Below are 24,784 nucleotides of genomic sequence, written 5' to 3' on the forward strand. Positions count from 1 at the left end.
GGAAAATGATAAGGCTTAAAAAATATACATTCATATAGATCAAAGAACATTGTCTCTAGTTTTTTTTTTAAATATATTATTTCACGTAGAATTTATAAATCGTCATTTAAAAACAAATTAAAGATAATCACATTAAAACAAACCGTTTTATTGGTATGACTAATTCGGCTGCATCATCACAACCAGTCAACGTGAGTAATATATCTATGGTCTACAATTTTTCATATCAGGGTTGCAAATTTGTGGAGAATTCCCCACATTGCGGGGAAATTCTTAGATATTCAATAATTGACTTTTATGCGGGAAGAACCTTTTGAGAGGAAGAAAATGCGGAGATATTGGACATTTCTTAATTATCCCACCATATTGAAAAATATTTTTTGCAATAATTGTGAGAACGTAGTACATTTCGTTTTATTTCGCAGCAAATTAAAAAAAAAATCTATTGTAATATATATTGCATGGTAAAAAAATAAAAGCTTATTTCAATAGAAAAAAACTTGTGAATGTTTTAGAAAACATGCATTGACAACCCTGGTTCACTTTCAAATACAAATACAAGCCAATACAAATGTTGTAATACAGGTTTTTAAATACCGTTAAAATTGTTTGCCAAGTGCAAGATGTTGTGTAGGAGATGTTGACCTTGAACACGATGATATTTGTACACAAAATAGTAAACCTGCTACCAAATATTTTTAAATAAAATTGTTTACAACAAGAACATACACAAACATAAAACTAGGACGTGCAATGAAATCAGGCTACCAAAAAAGGACAAGGACTCAGAACAGTATATTATATAAAGGGATGAAATACTATAACGCGCTGCCGGAAAACCTAAAGTCTGCCCCAATTGAAAAGTTCAAGATGTTGTGTAGGAGCCACATCAAGCAATAAAAAACATAGAATATTTATATGTAACAAATTAATTAGTCATTTGTAAACTGAAATGTTCAAATTACTAAAATAAAATTAATAAATGAAAAATAAAATAATAAAAAAAGTGCGGTCATAGTAACAGATGACAATATTTTACCTAGTGTTCTTCAATGTTAAAAGTGGGTAATCTTAAGAATAAAAAAAACGTCTCGACTCGCATACGAAAAACAGCGCGCGCCGGTCAAAAAAAAGACGTAGGCTTTTGAGATTGGTGACATGTGACATGTGACGAATTTAATATTAAAAAAATAAATAATAAATAAATAAAAATAAGACCTCGGTTGGCTGCTGACACTGATGCAAAAACATGCATTTTTTTCGTTACCCAAAAAATACACGACCTTTATAAGGCAAATATTTTGAAGAGCATAAGACGCCGTTCTGTTTAAATAAAGAATATAAACTTTATATTCAGTAAATTTAAATGATTCACCACTTCATGAAAAATACGAACCTAGAAAATGAATAAAATGTATACAGATGTAATAATTACTCTTTCTATTAACTTGGTGAGATATAACCATTCATTGAGGTTTTAGCCGTGTTAAGTGGACACATCTCAATCGCCAGGCACCTTCCTTCCTCTTTCCTATCTCCAATACCTACCTGCTTCATTCGGTCTTTAATATACTTTAAGGGGAAGCTTAATGATATATCACTATTTTGACGTCAGATCCATAGATTTGGCGCGTTTTCATGAGAACAAAAAAAAAAATCAAAAAATATTTTAACAATTAAAACTAACTATAAAAATAAAAATACTGAAATTTAAGTAAGATGGTCGTTATTGATTTTTTCTCTAAATGTCTCTTATTGGGGTGCCTTAGTTCCACTGGCTATTGTTAAGCATTTGAGCCTCTTTGCGATATTCAATACAACAAAATAAATATGGTTTAACCATAGACATATGAATATTAGTAGACCTGCCCTAAGTGATTAAAAGCGTATTATCCCCACTCCCCATACCGGTTCCATTGGAGCCGGCTGTGCTCGCGTATGGCCTCAAGTGAAATTTGAAAACGTGACGTCATCATTCTTGTGCGAACTATGGTCGAGGCATCATCGGTTCATTTTACGAAATAACACGGCAAAATGTTGACTTGTACTATGAAAACTTGTAAAAATAGATGTGAAAAAGAGAATAAACCCAATTGTCGTATTACATTCCATATACAGGGTGTATCGGCACGTACCCGACAAACTTTAACCAGCTATTCCTTAGCATATTTGGAGTAAAAAATCTTATGTGCACTTTGCTGTCCGGTAACGTTTTTTTTAAATAAAAAATTTATTATTCATATTTTCACCACATGTCACCACTGTTTTATCCTTTGACAGAGTTTGAAAACCCATCTGGCAAATATTTTATTCGAATTCCGTTGAATAATGCACGTGTGTACCTATATTGGCGCACGTTTACAGTCACAACGAAATAGCACGGCACCATTCGTCTCATTTTTAACTATTATTATTTAGTGTGTGCGAAAGAGCGAAGACGCTTTTTGACATACTTGCTTATGACAGCTGTTTAACACGAAACGCAATGCCAATGACAGTGATGTAGTGTGGAAATTTTATTTTTTTTTATTTTTAATTGAAAAAAAAATGCTACCGGACAGCAAAGTGCCCATAACATTTTTTACTCCAAATGTGCTAAGGAATAGCTGGTTAAAGTTTGTCGGGTTAGTGCCGATACACCCTGTATAAGCATTATTTTACTTTATTTTAAGCATATTCACATCGTATAATATGAATCAGTTGTTACTATCACATCGAGAAACGTCTGGACGCGAAACACAAAGCTGGTTGGTTGCTGGGAAGTAAATTATGAACATTTATAAAAGTGTCTTAACTAAATACTTAAACGAAATATTCGACTCTGAAAATAGAACCGAATTTTTTTGCCGAATTTGGACTTCGCAAATTTGTTCATAACGTGGCGAGTAATTTGCGCTCCCATGTAAAAATGTCTATTCATTCAAAAGCAGATTTTACTTTTAAGAAGTAAATGGTGATATTATAATGCGAGATGCCTATTTACTGTCAGATTGATTTATTGACGAATCACAGTCAGCTTCACTCCCTTCGTTCTTCAACAGTTGATTTTACCCCTCGCCATTATCTTCTCGTCTATTAATTCCTATGTCTGTGGGTTTAACGCATTCATTTTTTTTAAACAATTCGATTAATATGTTGGCAAAACGGTTTGGTAGATTTGGTGATATAAATTCTTTGTATTGAAAACATCGATGAATCTTTTCGAGGAATTCTAGCGAAATAATATGTTATCCGACCAGTTGAATACGAATACATATATTTTTTAAATCCCGCAATTTTAATTCGTTTTTCTTGGAAGCCTACAAAAAGAGCTTAACAGAAATGTTTTTTTAATACAACCTACAATATCATGAAGCTGACAACAAACAAACAGGTTCAAAAAAACAAAATTCCATTACTCAATCGAAAACAGGTCAGGTGAACCATGAACTGAGTCACGTGCCCGTACAACCTTTATGCAGCCTTCAAATTAGAGGTTCACAACCTTTTTAATAGCACGAAAGCAATTTATTTTCATCATTCAGATTCTTCTCGGCGAGTGTAAACGAAATTTTTGGTTGATCCTCGGTCCCACAATTCCTACAGTTCAAATCCTGGCGTGCGCAATTAAATTTTATTTGATTCATTTTTGTAACCTCGCAATTTATTCATCTAAATTAATAAAAAATATCATGAAAGCAGCACGTTCCAGAGTGGTAGGTAATTTCAGTATCTCCCTGGTGAAAGACCACCATGCAGAATCGAAACATTGCTTGAAATGGCTTTAGACGTGTTTTGTGACCAGATCTGAACTGCCAAGTACAGGGTTTTCCAATAAGAGGTGTTATTTTGGTATTCAATCGTAAAAGATCAACGGTCTCGTTGTTTGTGTGGTACGTAGCGCCGTCTTGTTGAAAGTAAACGTTGTCCAGATCAATTCCAGCTAATTCAATCTACAAAAAATCATTAATCATCTCTCAATAGAGCAATCCATACACCGTAACTGTTGCTCCAGCCTTATTTTAGAAAAATTAAGGTCTAATGACTCCGCCGGACCATTAACAGCACCAAACAGTCACACGTTGAGAATAGAGAGGCTTTTCAACAATAATTCTTGGGTTTTCTGAGCCCCAGATGCGACAATTTTGCTTGTTTACGAACCCACCGAGGTGGAAATGGGCCTCATCACTCAAGATGATTTGCATTTGATTCACTCAGGTGAATTTCAATAATTTCAATGGGTTGTTGAAGCGTGTATCGTTCCATTTTTATTAATGGCGTAGTTTTTACTTTTCAAATGTCAAAAAATGACAGCTTCAAAAGTAACATCTACCGAAATAGCGGGCTTTTCAAAATAACACCTCTTATTGGAAAACCCTGTATTTCCCCACCTTTTTCTACACCATCTCCTTTCCGACGTCTTCAGACTCGAGATCATAATTTAAACGGTAGTGGCGCCAAGCGATCTTAAATTCTGTCAATTCCCATTGTTGTAAAGCTCGTCTACATTGGCAAACCGAGCGGTTCATATGACGTCAGAGAGGAACCGAAGCGTTCAGATTATTTGTGTTTAATCATTTTTCGACAAAATTCTAAATTTAAACTACACAACGGATTTCGATAGGAACAACTGTTTTCCTTTTAATTTATTAAACGAAACATGAAACAGAATAAGACACAGAAAAATAAAAAAAGATAACGGTCTCAATTAGGAATGCAACATAGTCTTAATCGCTTGTCTTAACGGAACAGACGATTAATTGCAAGATGATATTGTTAATTCTGAATTTGAAATGTTATGCAAAATAGGTCCCAATGGTCGAGTAGTTTAAGACGCATGTCCTGTTAAATCCTGATTTCAATTCCTAGTTGTGACCGTCATCTTTTTTATTTTTCTGTGTCTAGTTCTGTTTCACGTTTCGTGTAGATGTATTAGTTCTTCTTCTTCAATGATTTTTATAGAGTTTTCACTATCAATTTTTTCTCGTTTTATATAAAAAAAATACATGCATATTATATTTATAGAAAGCAAAAAAAAAGGTTGAGCAACGCCGGGAACCAGCTAAATTATCCTATAATAATATATTTATGAACCTACATTACTCGTATAACAACAAACATATATTTTTAATACTTATTTTGTGGAATACCGTCCCATTACATGATTTTTCTGTGAGAAAGTCCAAAAAAACTTACTTAAAATATTGTTGAAAATATTTTTCATTGGCCGCAACAAATAATGTTGAAGTGGTCCGCCGGTTGTGTATCCCTGCCATATTTCCTTCCGTCCGTCCCGTATTTCCGTTTCCATGTTCGGGTTACGGTTCGTTATTTATTCCCAATAAAGTGGAGTGAAGCCTCCAATGGGAACGGAACGAAACACAGCCTTCGGTGTCCCATTTCCTATTTCCTACATCCGGCTCTTTGATGTGCTGCAAACACTTCTGGCATGCATCGTCAAAGGAACAAAAATAACTCATAAATTGATTGATGTTATTATTTTATATAAATTTTGAGGCATCGAAGCATGGAAGAGCCAGGATAAATAGATTATGCTTATTATAAGTTAACTGGGTAATTCCATGGTTTCTGGTACGTGGCTAGTTATAAAACTATTGATTCGTTTGCCATTTCTAATATGTGAATAATTTGTAATAGTTATTTTGTTTACCGCTCGACCACGTAAATATATTAACCTTCCAGCGGGCGCGTTGAGAAATTTCCCTTGAGCGGGCGCTTGTCGTAAATTTTACGTCATCAAGTTTTCTCCATGTAAGTGGTGTTTTCTTTATACAAACGTTAGGGAATTTCTTCGAGGATATGAAAAATCATAATAGGCAGTACTTTAAAAAAATATATTTGACTTTCTTAAAAAAAACGAGGCAACACTCTAAACATGTTAATATTTCAAAACAAAATATTTTATCGACCTATTTAGTCAGAATCAATATTCTCATCCTTACAATTGTTACAAACCACCTCAACTGAAGAATGGTTTTTGCATGTAAAGGACTGGCAACGGCAACACTTCATTGATGCGGAGGATCTTTTCTTATCCAGTGCACATAACCGACAAACACCGCATTTTGGAAAGCTTCTGTTTTATTCTTCTGTTATCGGTTCAACTGCCCTACCGTAATTCACTTTGAGAAAAGCATTTATATCTTGCGGTAAATGTTTGACATTTGATTTGACTCTAGCATAGCTCGAAGCTCGATGCTTACAACTAAGTCGCAAGAGTGGGGGAAGCGATAAGGCGCGTTTGTCGTAATTTTTACGACAGCGCGCCCGCTGGAAGGTTAAAAACGAATCCATGATAACTCAACACAGTGACCATTCAACACACTTTTAAAAAGTGATATAAAGTCATTAGAAACGATGAAAAAATAAATAAACCTAACCTAACCTACATAACCCAGTTAATATTTTTTTTGTTTCATCACTTTCCATGACATTATATAACTTTTTAAAGATGTGATGAATTATCATTTCGATGATTTATCTGGTCACAATTAAAAACACAGAATCCTTTTTTAGTTTACCATTTTATACAGGGTTTCCGAGAGTAAAATCCACTAACTTTGGGGGGGTGATTTTACATGATGGTAGAAGTAAAAAAGATAAATAACTTTTTATATAAATATAATAAATATTTTAATATTATACTTAAATATTTTCCAAAGGGAGAATTTTTATTTTCCTACATAAAAAAATGAACTTTTTTTCGTTAAAACGTAGGAATTTAGAGAAAGTTACTATTCATTTCTACTTCTAAAATCATGTAGAATAACGCCCCGAAATAAGTGCACTTTATCCCTGAACTCCCTGTATATTCTGTAATAATTTTTATTCAATGTATTAAAAAAATTATTTATTTGTAAACATGTTCTGATTTGAAATTATTACTTCGCGTGACAACTGTTTCGCCTTATGAAGGCATTACAAAACTGCGGTGAAGCCACTTAGAGACAACCTATTTATGTTACTTCTACAGGGTTTTCCAATAAGAGGTGTTATTTTGAATAGCCCGCTATTTCGGTAGATGTTACTTTCAAAGTTTTCATTTTTTAACATTTGACAAGTAGAAACTACGTCATTAATAAAATGGAACGATACACGCTTCAACAACGCATTTAAATTATTATGTATGATGAGGCCCATTTCCACCTCGGTGGCTTCATCAACAAGCAAAATTGTCGCATCTGGGGCTCGGAAAACCCAATAGTTATTGTTGAAAAGCCTCTTTATTCTCATCTTGTGACTGTTTGGTGCGGTTTATGGTCCGGCGGAGTCATTGGACCTTACTTTTTCGAAAATGAGGCTGGAACAACAGCTACGGTGAATGGATTGCGCTATTGAGAGATGATTAATGATTTTTTATGGCCGAAATTGGATGGTATTGATCTGGACAACGTTTACTTGCAACAAGACGGCGCTACGTGCCACACAAGCAATGAAATCATTGATCTTTTACGATTGAATATCGAAATAACCCATCTTATTGGAAAACCCTGTATTTAGTTACTTTTAACGAAAATCTATTTGCTTTTAATTTTATTTCCAGTGCCCTTATTATTGAAATTATTGATGGTCATTACCATGTTAAGTTTCCCCACTAATTTTATTGTTTAAGTTCTAACTAAAAGTCGTTAAAGAAAGGTATTTCTTTAAGGAAATTTAAACCAAACAATAAGTGGAGAAATAATACACATCGATGGTTTGGGCATGTAGAGCGAATGAGCGAAGAAAGGGATGTAAGGAGGACATATGGTAGCAGAAGTCGGGGACGCCCGAGGAAGACATGGCAATACCAAGTGAATCAGATACTCGAGTCGGGCTATGTCAAAAGTCAGGATAATAGAAGAGTATGTATGAGACGATGTATGAGATGTGAATGAGGTAAGAAGTGTGTGCCAAGACCGAGTTGTTTGTCTGCCTACCCCTGCGGGGAAACGGCGTGATGGTTAGTTAGTTAGTTAGTTGGAACTTGTTTATAAATAAACTGTTTTTTTTTTAAGTAAAACTATTTGAATTTCTCCATTGTTCTCGGGAACAAATGAACGAAAATCTTGGAAGCGGAAATTAACCTACTTCCCGACATCCGATAGAGCTGGAACTCGACAGATAGACTGGTTGTCGATTCATCATATCATTTCAGTGCCATTCAAATACACATTTACGTATTTCTTTAAGATCGCATGACATTATAGTAATTGATATACGAAATAAATGTCGGTTCAATCCAATCAAGATTTGGCTTAAGTGATTCACTCATTTTAGTCACTCCCTGGGGAGGAAGGTTTAACTTCACTCAAACCAAAAAATAATTATATTTTTAATTGAATATTAATATGATATAAAAGAATGTTTTGTTCTACAAACTATTCTTAGAACAATAAACAAAGATTCTTCTTCGAATTTAAAATAGTAACTACAAAGGTATGAAATATTTTCTAATTGACACATAATACCTGATTTTAAAATGAGGATAATATTTATAAATTAATGGAATTCCCAAAAACTTTGATTAGGTTGTTCAAGGATGTTGTTGGAGTTTGGCGGAACGATATAAAAAAAACTGGTTGAACGTTTGGTTCGACATGTTGTGTTTACTTCAATATACATACATAGCATTAGGGTGGCGACACATTATGATATACGCATCAAAGCGTTCTTTATAACACTATATCGCTCGCCATACAATCCCATACAGACCTGTCATACCTGATAGATGATGTGTTATTAGTGTGGGCGTGGTGAAGTTGATATGCCGTGATCTGCTAGCCAGCCGATATTTTAAAATGCTGCGACCCCCTCTCCTGCCTATAGGAGGGGTCAGATTAATTTAGGGAACGCCGTGATCAGCTATCAAGGAAATGATATTCAAATACAAATAAATGATATTCCGCGGCAGTTCCACAATTGATTTGACACCCTCTCTTGCCACGAAGGGATATAGCGCAATGTGACACCTCAACATATAATCTGTATAGGCCACGCCCGAATAAGCGTCGATGCGTACAGCGTAATGTATTATAGGCTTTATGTTGAACGAAAACAGGTTAAACGTTATACAGACGGGAGTAATAAAGCACCGGGGAGTTTTTTCATTAATGGGATGACGACAAAGGTGAGTTTTTGACGCTGTTCGTTTGCAAGAAAAACTAATTAAAATGTCCGCATGTGAAAGAATCATGACCGAGCCGTGGTTTCAATAAATACAGGTTTTCAAAAGTTTTTGCCTTACTTGTAATTATGAAGCATAGTATTTATTTGCGTGACATCTGAAACAGGGATAACTTAACTATCGAACGGCGAGCTCCGACGTCATGAAATTCACACAGTTTTTAATTATTTAAATGTAAATACCGCACTGGCTGAAACTGTTCCCAACCGTCTGGAACCAGTGACATTGTCATCCGAAATTTGGGTGCAGGTGGTAGGGAGGGGAAGTATATGAGAGAGAGGAAGGTGGGGACGTACTTGGCTATTCAGATCTGGTCACCAAACACGCTAAAGCAATTTCAATCAAATTTCAATTCTGGGCGATTATTTTAATATTATTTTTAATTAAAAATTTGTGAAGTAACGCAATGATAATCATATAAAATTTACTTGCAAATGATGGGATATGATCCCGCGACCCCCGGATTTCTAGTAGAGAGCCTTACTCTTCGGCTAAAATTTAGTTTTGTATATTGACTATAAATAAAAACAGGTATTTAATTCTTTAATAACTGAAGCCGCTATAACACTCGAACCGTGAGCTCAGACGTCATGACTATACTTTTTTTTTTAAATGTAAATATCGCATAAGAGTTCCAAATGATCACAACCGTCTGGAGCAAGTGAGACTATGTTATCCCCGATTCTGGTATTTTTTGAGGCTGAAGGTAGCAGTGAGGGGACGGATATGGAGAAGAGGAAGGTGGGAAAGTGTCTGATTATTCAGATCTGCTAAACACGACTAAAGCCAATTCAAGCGACTTTTCAAAAATGAATGGTGATATTACACCAAGGAGATACTGAGATCAGGTCTTCCACTGTGAAATGTGTGCAAGTATACTGTTTATTATTTTTAATGAAAATAATACGAATTAATTAAATAAAATTTAATAACTCACTCATCAATTTAAAACCGCGGCCTCCGGATTGCAAGTCCTCAAAAGCTCAGTCTAAGAATATTAACAACCATTAATTATAACATGTACCTATTTATTTCTGTGATAACTGAAGCAGTGATGATACTCGAACGGTGAGTTCTGACATCATTAAACTTGAAGAGATATTTTATTTGGAATCCATAGATATAACGCAGTAATTCGTATCCAAAGTTATAAATAAGTATTTTGTATTGGCGAGACGTTCTAGATGAATCTCGTAGCATCGCTACACTTTAATAATGACCTATGAATCTTAAAGCTACCCATCAACAGTTTCACTTATAAAAACTTATTAAATCGTTGCATTTATTTTGTCTGTCGTAATAAACATTCTGCATTTGATACAGGTAGATGTGATAAAAATAAAATAACGTGGATATTCCAGTTAATTGAATATATGCAATTTTTTAAATTTATTTGATTTAAAATCGTTCGCAGTCAGTCGACACTTTCAAACACTCTCCCCCTGCTAACGAAGTCGCGTTCAATTATTGACTGGAATTGCAATCGTATTGTTCTTCAATTAAGGACTTTATGACTGTACCGTCGGCTGCTGCCTTCTGGATGTATTCGCGAAATTGAATTTAATTGAAAGCACGGGGGAATACAGAGAACTATTAGAAAAAAATTATAAAGATTTCAATGTTACGAATAAAATTTTTTGAATTCTGCTTACTCCCACCAATACTGGAAAGAGTAAAGCTAAGAAAAAAAATAAGAGATTATTATCTAGGTTACAAACAAAATCCTTAGAACTATGTAATAATTCAAAAAGATAACTGCCATAAATATGAGAAATATAATTTTTTGACACTGAGGAATATAATTTCCGTCATTTTCGTGGTTTTTTTTAAGGAAAGGAAGGGAGGAAGTTCTGGGAAGGTAAAAGGTATGAGGGTTGGGTAGGAATCTAGGAATCAGTGTGTCCAGGAGTGACGGACGTATGAATACATCTCTCCCACTTCAGCGCAAGGCAATAGGTCGGGAGACCAGTTGGAGAGGTCAAAGGGTCTCCCCAAACCAGCCTCTCCCGATCTGGCACGCAACCTGAACACATCTCACCCTTTTTTGTTGTTTGTTTTTGGGGTGTTATGCCGTGTTGCGCTAACTCCTTCTTTAGCCGACGTTTCGGACAGCGTTGCAGTGTCCATCATCAGGACAGATCCGGTAGATCCGAAGATCTCACCCGTTTAACCTGGGCAACCCTTCTAAATCACTAAAATGGTTCCCGGTGCGACGGTACCCAAACCCAACTCCAAGATAATAACAAGGTCGACAAATATGACTCATAATAATTAGGTGCCAACGGTCGATTGGATAAAGACGTTGTCCTGCTAAGACAGAGATTCTGGGTTCGATTCCCAGTTGAGACCGTTATCTTTTTATTATCTGTGTCTTGTTATTTTTCATGTTTAGTTTAGATTTGTTAGTCTTATCTTCTTCTTCAATGATGAAGTTAAACTAACTTAACCACTCCGACGATTCCAGAGAGGGAGAGGCCGGAGAGGCAGATAGTTTCTTGCTACATTCACTTCCATATATCGTCTCATACACACTATTCTGTTATTCTAACATTTGTTTAATTATTCAAAGTTTATTATTTGATACAACTGTCTTTTCGAGCTGGGGTATTCGTTAGCGGAAAAGGTACACGATTCTCTTTAAATTATTACAAGTCTGCACACTATCATAATTATGATAGCTGTGAGTGATGTATTTCAAAGTTTCAATGAAAGAAATCTCTCAGCATCTAACTTAATATACCTCAATATCAGGTTTTTTGGGGTCCTAGATATTAGTTTGAGGTACCTACTATTCAAAGATGGCACTTGTTGATCTCCCTCGAAACCTATGTCATTGGAAATGCTGTAGAGGGTTTTTTGATGAGAGGACGGAGTGAACATGGGTCTCGAAGATATCCTTGTTGTAGCTGTTAGGGTGTACATATGTCGGCAAATATAAAAACTCAAGAACAAGTCGTGGAAACGACCCGTTCTCGTATGACAAATATCAACCGTGTACATATGTTGGGCGCGCGTTTGGCGTGTTTCCCGATTATGCACCGGTGCCGAAGGGATCAATAACGCTAGTCCTCCAACCATCTTCTATTGAAATACCGATAAGCAAAACATAAGGCCTCTGAAAATTGACAGTGAGATCTGTCCGAATCGTCAGTAGTTAAAAAGTCCTTTCAAGGACTACGTTACGCGGTAAACCGAGAAAATTATTCTACATCTTAAACCCGTGAAAACCTTAACCATAACATGTATATATATTTAATATATTATTATATAGCCAGGTAATAATTATATTTTCCTCGCATAACGTGTGTCGGTAGATAATTATACATCTTTGAATTGTCACTAGGAAAAGTCTGTAGGCCAGCGCGATGTCCAAAAGATTGAGTTTATAGTATGAGTTCATGATTTGCAGATGAGCTCTTATATTATTCTTCTGTGCTCTTCAATGAAGTGGATACGGCATTATATTATGGTATATACATATTTTATATTGTTAGAATACGAGAGGAATGGCTGACAATAACAACTGATGTTAAGTGTTATTTCGTTATGTCAGACTGAAGTATTAAATATATGGTTGTTGATAATTTGAACACGCTTCAAACATATGTCTTATGCAAACACCGTTAAAGCAAGCTGCATTGAACGACGAATTGACCCTTTATTCCTAATTTTTACAGAAATATAAGACACTTCCCGGAGGCGGATATAGGTAACGTTTCCCCTTGAATCATTCATTTGATAACCAATACCTCTGCCATTCGTCACCCAAAGTGATCGCTATATTTGGTCACTTGGCAGGTATGCCCGTGTTCATGGGGTTAGAGTTTGTCTATGTCTTGGTGGCGGATACGTCTGACCACATACTGAGTAGCTTGAGAGACACTGGTTGACTTAGATCCTTTGACCTCTCCAACAGGACTCTATCAACCCATCGCCTTGCACCCCAGTGGGATTATTTTCCTTCTGCCTTTCAAGCCTCCCGTGTGGAGCTAATGCTCTTAAAAATGTGTCGTTTTTTAAGATAATCACTATTATAAGTTTCACTTGGCGATAGTAAAATTAGATTGTTTACGTTAATTTTATTAAGTTTCTACATATGTAAATATAGATGTCGTTAAGATAGTAGTTATAGGTCTAGTCGTAAGACAGTAGTTATAGGCCTTAGTCGTAAGTCATAAGATATATGTCTTAGATATAAGTCACTAGTTTTAAGTCAGTAGTTCTAGCATAAATTATTTAAGAAATATGTTGGTACAGCGCACTTGATGTGATTTTTCACGAAAACGGCGCAAAATGAATTAGCCAAATATCATTAATATTATTATACATTTTTGCCGAGTTATTATTTGAAGTTTTCATGGCAGAAAAAAATCGCAAAGTGTGTTTCAATTTTTTTTAAACACATCTTGTTAATATATTATGTTTTATAAGCCCTTGAAACCGATACTTATTGCCTAATTTAAATTCTGAGAAATTTGATAAAACATTGAAATCATCTTAAAAAGTCGTTAGTGCGTAACTTTTCTGTTCTGAGAATCTTCTTCTGATTAAATTGATTATAATTATTTTAAACCAATTACAGTAAATTATCTTCTCACTATCCGACGAAGGGTACCTACTTTTTTTTATTCAAAGTGCCTTCTTAATAATATGCATTGTATAAAGGAGATGAAATATTTTACACTTTCGAATTTTTTAATACAGACAGTTTGATTTTTTGAAAATGGCAGTTCATACCTGTTTTATAATGGCTTCGAATGCGAAAACAGTTGCCACGATAATAGAAAACTAAAATAGTTGCATAACTTAATAACATAAGTACGATTTACCTTAAAATAAAATCAGTGGAGTTATATGAATTAATAACAATTACCTAAATGAACTCTTAAATTTGTTTTACAAGATTTTTCAGAGTTGAAATTTTCATGGCAGCTAAACAATTTTAAAATAAATCAAATATAATATGAGTTCATTCCACTATCTTTACCAATAAGAGAAAAATTGATGTGTTGGGCTTGTTGTGTGCCCGAAGGGATTTATTTATTAAAACGCCCGATAGGCTTTTGCATGATACATTTTTTACATGATTTACTTCATAATACAGTGCCAACAGTAAATTTAGATTTAAAAAATAACAAGAACAAAATAAATAACCAACATAATAATACATGGTAAATATAATTTTCCTTTTAGATGTAGTAAAATAAGAAAAGAGAAAAATAAATAAAACAATTTTAAAAGTGCAAATTGAATTAAAAAATTATAAATTAATAACAGCTATAGTGATTTGTTTTTAGGGTATTATATAGTGTTACGCTACCTCCTCCTTTAGCCAACATTTCGGACAGCATTACATTGTTCATCATCAGGGCATATGTGTAATCATTACACATCTGGACTGGATTATGGACACTACAATGCTGTCCGAAACGTTGGCTAAAGAAGGAAGTAGCGCAATACGGCATAATAATCCAAAAACAAATCACTAAAATACTTTTGGCCGTGAAAATCTCAAATCATACCCAATTAATAACAGGTTTATAATACGTAATTTACAAGTGAATAAAAATTGTAAATTTCAGTTAGACTTAATCCATCAGCATACCCCCCGCACTATGGACGTAATTAAGAAAAAACTCGAATTAAATGGTTTTCGAAATATTAAGATTTAAAAAAATATCTCTTTTTAGTGTAGCACTATAACATGTGCATTTTATGTGTTCATTTGTAAACTGGATGTTCATGAAATAATTATTATATTGGTTCCTAAGCGTGAGAAAAGACGGTTATGTATTAAGTGACGTTTCCATAAATTTACAAAAATTTAATTTACTAAATAATATGTCATTATCATACGTGTGTGAGATTTCAGCTCAAATCTAATAAACCACTAAAATTGTCTTTTTTAAAGTTATAACTGCGTATTTATATTTCAATAAGCGTTTAGAAACGAAACATAATTTGTTACCATTTATATATAAAATATATATATATGGAATGATGTATCAACTTTTGAGCTGATTGTAAGATGTTGTCATCTTTTGTCCTTCCTTGAAAATTTTTGTTTTTTTTTGAAAAGCCTATACTTGAAGAATTATTTAAAGTATTTAGGGGTGTTAATGGTTGTGGTAGTCACTGAGTGATGATTTAGACAATAATGACAACGAAGACGCCTTCAACATATAGATTTTCTACCACTTTTCTAAATTACTTATTTACCGTGTTGTTGTTTGCATAGATATAAATTAAAATGGGTAAATTTAAAGTGACTATTTCTTAAATTTATAAATATTTGTATATTTATAAATTGTTGTCAATCCATAAAAATTAACAAAAACAATATTTGCGCTACCACGTACTCGACAAACAATTAATTCGTGTATTTTCTTCATTCCGTCCACTGTGCGCCGCCAAGATTGAGAGTCTGCACTTCTTTCGCGTCTGCATATTGCCCACTCCATTGGGACGACTAAAACTTTTCCTTTTCTTATTAATCTTTATAAAAGCACAAAGGTGTTTCATTTGGGGTAATATGGGGTGCAATACTGCACATTCAGAATCCTTCTCAAGTTTGCACAGATGATGTCACAAATAAAAATTAGTACGCCGATGGTTTAATGGCCCGAAATATGGATTATACATTTATTAGACCGAGTACAGGATTGCGGATACGTCTTAACTAGCTAGCATTTGTAATGTAAGAGAGATTGATTTACCAACTACGTTACTATTTGTACTACGTCCTTTTTGACTTAGTTTGTACTGCCAGAGTCAACATCACTACTGACGTAATGACCAAACATTTTAAAATATTGAAAATCTTTCTTGAAAAGATAACTAATTTGCCTGTCTGAGGACTAGGAGTCGGGAGTTTTATCTTATGGGGTTATCAAACTTATTTCAAAATGATTCAGATAATGCATCTAGGAATTTTCTTTACATTGGTCCTAGTGACCAGTCAGTGGGCGAGTTGGCATCGCATATTATGGTTGCCTCATGGGCGTCGGGAGTCCAATTCCTCGGCTGGCAAAGTACTCCATCGTTAAACAAACAACATTTTCCGCTTACTGTGATGCTAGTAGAAGGTTTACAGATATCGTTTGGTTATTCGTAACCCCAGAATGTTTGATTTTCTTTAAAGAAATAATTTAAAAATGAAAAATGTCCGATGTTGAAATTATGGAGAAAAATTAATATTGCTATTTTATAAAGAAAATCTTCAAATATTAGTAATCCGGTTAACGGGATTGTAGGCATTATTGAATGAATTAACAGGTTTCCTGTGTATACGATCAAGGTGCATTTGCCTAGAGAGAAAAAAAAACACTTCTCTGGAAATAAGTATCTACTCTGGGGAAACTACAAACGATAGATTTTTTTTAATAAATACATAAACTCATTATTTGGTAAGGTGGGACAGTCATCAAATACCATTTCGCAAAAAACAAGTAAGTTATTACGAAAATAGTGTCGGCGTATGGCAGGCGATTGGCATTGTACTCTTGGCCTTAAGGGTTATTTAAACAGCTTTCTACAGAATGTAACCGAGTATTTTTAGGCACTGTTATATCTGCATTACTATGCAGAATTTGGTGTTGGTAACTCTTTGTAAAAAGTAAAAAGTTCTTTATTATAATTGTGTTTATTTACGTTAAAATTAATAAGACTGCATTTAGCTATACTGTATACCCGAGGGTTGGTAATTCTCTTGTTCGAGAAGCTTGTTCCCTGTCAATATCTTCTCTCAAGTACTTGTTACACTCTAGCAACATATGACGGACTCTGGAGTAAGCTTTATGACTAGCGCCATCTATCGCTTAATTACTCAACCTTATTACCATACATCACAGGCACTAATCATAGTTTATTTTATAGATGATTTTCAATATTTCACCCATGGAGGGGTTGAACACACGGGCGATACAGAAATGCTAACGGTACACAGTGGGCTGAAAATCGCCTTTCATAGACATAGAGACTTGAATTTTCAAGGGTATTTTTTTTTGCTAGAAATGGATTCTGCTGATTATTACTATGCTATAAAATGTTGTACGAAGCAATTGCGTGTACAAATGAAGGAGTTATATTTTTTTTAAGAAAAATTTGTATGGCGCTGACATTAAAAATGAGGCTATCTCTGGAATCATAAGGTTGGCCGTTCTGTCCTTACACACAGATAATACTACTATTTATTCGTATTTTTTGACATACTTCATATTGTGGCGCAATGTGCGATTTTTTTTTTTTAAATCTCAAAATTGAAAAAAACCCTTTTTAATCTTGATGATTCATTTGAATGCTTAAATGCTTTTAGGCTTGCAGTGTAAATAAAATATTGTAAACTAGACAAAGCATACTCATATGTAAAGCATTTAAGCATTAAAATGAATCTTCAACATAAAAAAGATTTTTTTTTAACTTTGAGGATTTAAAAAAAAAAAATCACAAGTTTAGCCACAATACGAAGTATGTCAAAAAAATACAAATAAATAGTAGTATATTTGTGTGTAAGGATAGAACGGCCAACCTTATGATTCCAGAGATAGCCTCATTTTTAATGTCAGTTCCATACAAATTTTTCTTAAAAAAATGATGACTCCTTCATTTGTACACGCAATTGCTTCATTCAAAATTTTATAGCATATTAATGATCAGCAGAATCCATTTCTAGCCAAAAAAAATACACTTGAAAATTCAAGTCTCTATGTCTATGAAAGGCGATTTTCAGCCCACTGTGCACAGTGTTTTGGCTTGCAGTGTAAATAAAATATTGTAAACTAGATAAATCATACTCATATGTAAAGCATTTAAGCATTAAAATGAATCATCAACAAAAAAAAGATTTTTTTTCCACTTTAGGATTTAAAAAAAAAATCGCACCTTGCGCCACAATATGAAGTATGTCATAAAAATACAAATAAATAGTAGTATTATCTGTGTGTAAAGATAGAACGGCCAACCTTATGATTCCAGAGATAGCCTCATTTTTAATGTCAGCGCCATACAAATTTTTCTTAAAAAAATTATAACTCCTTCATTTGTACACGCAATTGCTTCGTACGACATTTTATAGCATAGTAATGATCAGCAGAATCCATTTCTAGCCAAAAAAATACCTTTGAAAATTCAAGTCTCTATGTCTATGAAAGGCGATTTTCAGCCCACTGTGCGGTACTGGCTTTTCAAATTAGGTTTGTTGATTGGATTCCTCTGTTAGGCGCGGCGCGGTGTGCAAGCAACTACGTAGTTTGCTACCTGTATATTCAATTGTATCATATGTATAGGCTATCTACGGAGGAGTGACGCTTGATGAGGATAAACCCAGAATAACTACTTCCGTTTACTATTATTTCAAAAACAACCAATTCCGCTTTACTTTGTGAACACCGCACAATAGACCCAATTACTCACAACTGTTAGGAGCTAATGAAACTATGGCATCGATATTTTGGGAATATTCTTAGGCTGCAGTGTACGTGGAAGGAAAGGAGATGAGAAGTAGAAATATTTTAAGTATCAGGTTATTCAGCATCACTAAGCAAGTATTGTTGGACTAAAAAACAAAAAGTGTCCGAATTGCTACACGATTTCAGTTGGACTATAGCATCCCGATTGGGTTATGTTGTGACGTTGAAGGGAAAGGAGAATTGAAGAGGAAGGTTGAGAAGAACGAAGTACCTGGCTATGCAGATCTGGCTTATAGTTTTTGATTGGGATGTGGACATTATTGTATATATTGATCGATAGTTGTTGATTTGTATACGGTACGTTTTGACAATTATTTGGTCAATGCATGATGTTGATCATTTACCATTCTTGTCGGTGTAATAATGGTACTAACTAATCGATGAAACTGTGACACGTTCAGGTAGTCGAGGCATTGGTGGTGTTTATTGTTCGGAAGAATATTGATGTTTAAGTCGCCTACAATAAAATTTTGATGTTTTAAACAAGAAGAAGAAAAGATTTGAGAATGTGCAATTTAGCATGTTAATCAATGATGTAATATTAAGAATCCGTGGAAAGTCATACATAATATATTATATTATGAGAATTTGATAGTCGTTTTTGTAACTACTTTGTTTGAATACTACCTACTGGCATCCGTTTTTATTTCCGTCACTATGGAGTTTTGATGGTTTCTTTGTGTAGATAACAACAAAATTCTAATTTTTAAATTTTGTTCAATTGTAGTATGTGTAATTTTGTAGATTTTGTACAATTTTATAACAGAACAAAATATTTAATCGACTGTGTAAAAAATTACACTTTAAGAAATAATGAAGTATTAAAGGTTATATGTTGGAATGGCTGTGAATCAACAGAAGCGAATATTATTATCCTCTGATAAGTTCTTAATAAAGATTTGATTTTGCGGTTTATATTGACGGATCGTTTCTACTACTCGTTCTTGAGTTCAAGAGCTCGACGGTGGAGTAATTTTCTGGCTTCTGTGTTTACTCCCTCCTTCAACAAAGCTCACTTTAACACCTGCTTGGCTTATGGCGTCTGATTGCAGTGTGAGCATTGTTGTATAATGATAGGTAATTATTGATTCTATTTGCTAAATGCCTACGGTGTACAATACATAGTATCGCCGGAATTTTCTGATCTTTTAAGAGTACACTTTGGTACTTAAGATTTAGAGCAATACCTACGATGTTTCATGTTTGACTTTGGTTCAAATTGCGTTAAAAAATAAGAATAGTTTATAAGGTAATAAAGATTCATTTTTACAATACAAATGTACACGCGGCATTTAAGACTCGATCTGAAACCTTCGCTAAAGATTTATAGCTTGAACTTCTAATGCTCAAATCCGCAATACTCATCAGAACGCTTATAAATTATTGGCCAGTGTCCAATTTTGTTTCTGAATCACATTCAAAACAAAGCCAGTTTTTATATGGATTCTAAGAACTTTGAAGCTACGAATCCGAGAATTCATAGTTTGATGGTGTCCAACCAAAAGGTTAATGCTTGCTTACTGAAATGTTATGTTTAAATGTCACCTTTAACCGCATCGCTACAAACAGACCCGGCTTACAAATTAGGGGATTAAGTTTACAATCGCACGTGTGGTGATTGGGGACAATGATACTTCTTGTAAAGTAGAGATAGGTTATTGCCAAGTTTTTAACATCAGGTATTCGAAAGCATAATACCGCAAGTACGCTTCCGACAATAGATAAAATTGCTTTATTCTCTCCGAAATTGTGAACAAATGCTCCTAAAATTATTGGAAAATCCACGATTCAAACGAAGATAAAAAAAAGTAATTAAAATATTATGTTGCCTTAATAAAAACACATGACCTAATTTTAAATCCCTTAATTTCTTTCATTCCAACAGGATTGAAAAAAAAACGTTAAATTTTCTTATTTTACGATTATTAAAAAGATTTTTCAATATCCGAATATCATCAATTGTGATCTTTCGGCATGCACAGGAATCATCAATAATTATTGTTAATTTACGATTATTGACAATTATAATCCATAAATAATGTGTATGTACGATTATCGTCAGTAAATTATAATCGTTCATTTACGATTATTACCAATAATCATCGTACATTTACAAATATTTCAAAAAAATGATTTTCACTATTATTCAATGAAAATTCGTAATCGTTACCACTTACATTAAATCACAACTTTACTAATGAACCAAATTTAAACTTATTTTGTATATTTTTTTATTCTCAGCGTCCCAGTTCCGACAATGACGGTGTCCAGAGAAAAATGCGCCAGCCCGGGGGGCGAGGCAGACATGGTGAGCCGCCACTGGGGCAAGCCGCGCCGAGTGTCCGTGTGCAGGGTCCCCAATGCGTCACTGGGCATCAGCATTGTGGGCGGGAAGGCAAGTGGTCCAGTCTTAAAATTAAATTTGTGCATTTATTATAATCGTACAGTTGAACATTTTTACACATCATAATTTGTTCAAAAGCTGAAACTGACCTAGAATACAAATATGATTGAGAATTGTTTATATGATGAGAATGTTATATTTGATTTTCTGTGTCAGATGACCTATAACCCCTTGGGTATTTTTGTGCCTTTTAGGAAACAGTTGAGTCATTTTGTGTTCTTTACGGCACAAACTGATACGGACTCGTAAAAGTCGTTCTATCTCATTTTGTATTACTGTGAGAAAGTGGCAACACTACGATTGGTATTTTTATTTAAAAGTTTACCACAGACACTTTCAAATAAATGTAATATAGGTATATCCCTAAAAGATATTGACCGCCATTATGATTTGTCAAAGTTTGTGATTTTATGTGAATTATTCTTATTTTAAACGAAAAAATGCTGAGTAACCTTTATAATACTTTTGTGTAATTGTGGTGTATGGAGTATTATCGTGCCTTTATTGTAGCGTGTCGGGTATTACGCAATAATACTCTTAGGTGATCTATTTACTAGTATTTATTGGGGAGCTGTTCGTAGCAAAAGAGGGCACACAACTAACGTGCATCGCCTTTTACAAGATCTTGCAAGCATTCCATCTCGCTTGCACTCATCCACATTCGTACAGAGATCACAGTAATTAAAAATGTTTTATTAGTATCGAATTAATTAGTATTTATACTAATTAATTAACAAGAAAAATAAATCGGTAAGCTCAAAACAATAGTTAACCCCACAAACCTCGGGAAGCATAGACTAAATTAGACTAGACACGACATATTCATTTAAAAATAACCCCAACACAATTTTGGTTTGGTTCACGTGCACATTTATGAAAAGGCCCACGCACTGTGTCGCAATGCGAAATGGGCACTGTGCATTGCGTTTTACCTTTTGTTGGTCTAGAGTTTACTTATTTTGCTTCCCAGCTATGGTTGGGCAGGTCCATTTTTTCAATAACAAAAATAACCCAGTTCCAAATATTTTAATTTGAATTATGTTCATATTAAAACACCTCTGACAACAAATTCTCCATGGTTTCGCTTACGAGTTTGAACGCTTATACAAGGAGTTTAAACAGAGTTGGGTTGTTAAGTTCATCTCCATATTTGTGACGTACGCTACGTGGCGTTATTTTTAAAATGAATTTAACTAGACAGGGCTAATCTAGTATAATACATCAATGTCGGGAAGGAACATTACTAGCCATGATCATCATATCCGATTGGAGCCTCTGAAGGACATATCTAACCGGATCCATTCATTATAAAAGTATTTTTATTGTTTTTTTTTCTATAATTAAGAGATATGTGATATTTTCGACTTTGAAAAGAGAAATAATTACTCTTCTATACACTTGATTTCATGGATAAAATCCAAAAAAATATCGAAGAGAATAATTAAAAATTGGCCGGTTTTGTTCGTTGACAGTTGAAAAATAATTAATATTTTTTTTATTGAATGAACGGCATAAAAAGTAAAGTGAAAGACTAATTCCCTCACAAAAGGAATTTATTTTTTTATATATGTCGAATTCTTACAAAATTGAAATTTTTGCATATTTTCATGTTTTTTATTTAGAAATTTCATAATTTCAACGTTTATTTAAAATACAAACATCTCGAAGATAATTTTATCATGTTTCCTAAACGATATTTTTACGATAACTTCAAAAATAAGAAACCAATGTAAATACCACGAAAGCCTTCCGAAGGTCTATGTAATTTTTAGGTATCGTTGGTACTAAAAATTTGTCAAAAGACTGTTAAGAGGAAACTACAAGCCAAAAATATGTATATTCTTGGTATACCTTATATTGTAGGTAATAGGCATTAAAATCGCTCGACAAACGACGAGTCTTCAAGCATGTTCGATTTCAAGCACAAAACTGTTTTTTATTTATTTTGTAAATAATTTTATAAAAAAACAAAAAAGTTAATCAATTGAAACTGTCACAGATAATCTTAACTGCAATACTTATTTTTTTAAAGTTGCTACCTTTATGCGTTCATACATTTCTATTGAAAAAAATTATTTTTTTAGTTGTTTGCATTTATATTTTTGATTGAGTAATTTATTTTTTTATTTGTATTCTACTCAAGCGAAGCGGTAGAAAAAGCTTCAATTTATCTAGAGTTAATTTTTTGGTATTCATAATGTACACCAATTCGTTATAAAGATTAATCAAAATAGTGATTTAGCATTGAGCTTCGCCTTAAATGGTAACTGTGAAATGTTAACAAAATCTCATTTTTATTGCATAATAAAATTACTTTTTATATTTTCCGCTTTTAATATTAAAATTTGAAAGAGTATTTCATCTGCTTTCAAAAACAGTATTTCATTTTGTTATACATTGTAAAACAGCGAATCTATTGACAAGTGAATGTCAACTGGGAATATTTTTAATAAATCATGAATCAGACTACCCCATGGGTTAAGAGAACTGCTTTCTTCAGGTGGGTAAAAGCTGCTAACAATCTGCAATGATGAACATATTTAATTGAGTTCTATGTCCATTGTTGGATGCTAGAAAGTTAATAGTGGAGAATAGTGAATCCAAACCACAGATAAAGGTTGATTCACACTTATTTAAAGTCCATATCCAAAAATTGCTGCTTCCGCTTCACCTACAATTTGGGAGGCGGGTTTGCCGGCAGCACCGCTAACCTGGAAACTATTTATTGGATAACCTACCACACTGCCATAAGTTGTTCGTTGCGTTTGGTGATTTGAGTTCTGTTTTATAGTTAAGAAAACAAATTTTATTATGCACGTAGAATATTGATTTTTTATCACGAACACAGTAAAAATGGATGTAAAAGACACGTATTACGATTGGAATTTATCTCTTATATAATATTATGACAACAACCCTCAAATTGGGCACGTTAACCTCAATAAGCAAACGATTATAATTATACGTGACGACCTCAAACGGAACCCATTCCAAGCGGAGTGCCAACCCGTGCTTAATACAAAATAAACGAACCACCTAAGCAAAAGCATCTAATTCGGTACGGGCCAGATCTGTGCAAAGTGAAGTTGAATCAATTATCTCACCTGGCTGAAATAATACGATAAAGTAAAGACTAAACAGTAGGTTGTATTATTAGGGTTGGAGGCTTTACAGGTAATGCTGAAGGGGTGCTAAAAATGCCCGCAAAGGATAGCGACTTCCGGTTCATGGAACCGGAAATAACCACAAGGCTGATTCGTTTCCGGCTGCAATGTATGATCAACAGATGTTGAACTATGTCTGCCTTTGTGGGGGATAAATAACAGTGGAGCGGTGCTTATCCGTACATAAAGACTAAAATAATAAAAAAATAATAAACAAATGGTATCTACCATAGGCAATCTTAGTACAGGGTTTTCCAATAAGAGGTGTTATTTTGATATTCAATCGTAAAATATCAATGGTTTCGTTGCTTGTGTGGCACGTAGCGCCGTTTTATTGAAAGTAAACGCTGTCCAGATCAATACCATCCAATTTCAGTCGTAAAAAATTATTAATCATCTCTCGATAGCGCAATCCATTCACCGTAACTGTTGTTCCAGCCTCATTTTCAAAAAAGTAAGGTCCAATGACTCCGCCGGACCATAAACCGCACCAAACAGTCACACATTGAGTATAGAGAGGCTTTTCAACAATAACTCTTGGGTTTTCCGAGCCTCAGATGCGACAATGGGCCTCATAACTCAA

At 34.0% G+C, this 24,784-nt stretch overlaps 1 protein-coding gene across 1 annotated transcript in view; it reads left to right on the top strand.

Annotated features, from left to right (window-relative positions):
• The window catches only part of LOC149412080 (multiple PDZ domain protein-like), a 402,130-nt gene that overhangs the window by 91,853 nt on the left and 285,493 nt on the right, over positions 1-24,784 (top strand). Inside the window, exon 13 of the mRNA XM_089646295.1 lies at positions 20,875-21,035. Coding sequence (XP_089502421.1) covers positions 20,875-21,035 — 161 coding nt within the window. The remainder of the gene's footprint in view (positions 1-20,874; positions 21,036-24,784) is intronic.

Source organism: Hesperophylax consimilis, chromosome 24, assembly GCF_061612785.1.
Source record: "Hesperophylax consimilis isolate HC1 chromosome 24, BYU_Hcon_1.0, whole genome shotgun sequence".
In the NCBI taxonomy this organism is placed as follows: Eukaryota; Metazoa; Arthropoda; class Insecta; order Trichoptera; family Limnephilidae; genus Hesperophylax; species Hesperophylax consimilis.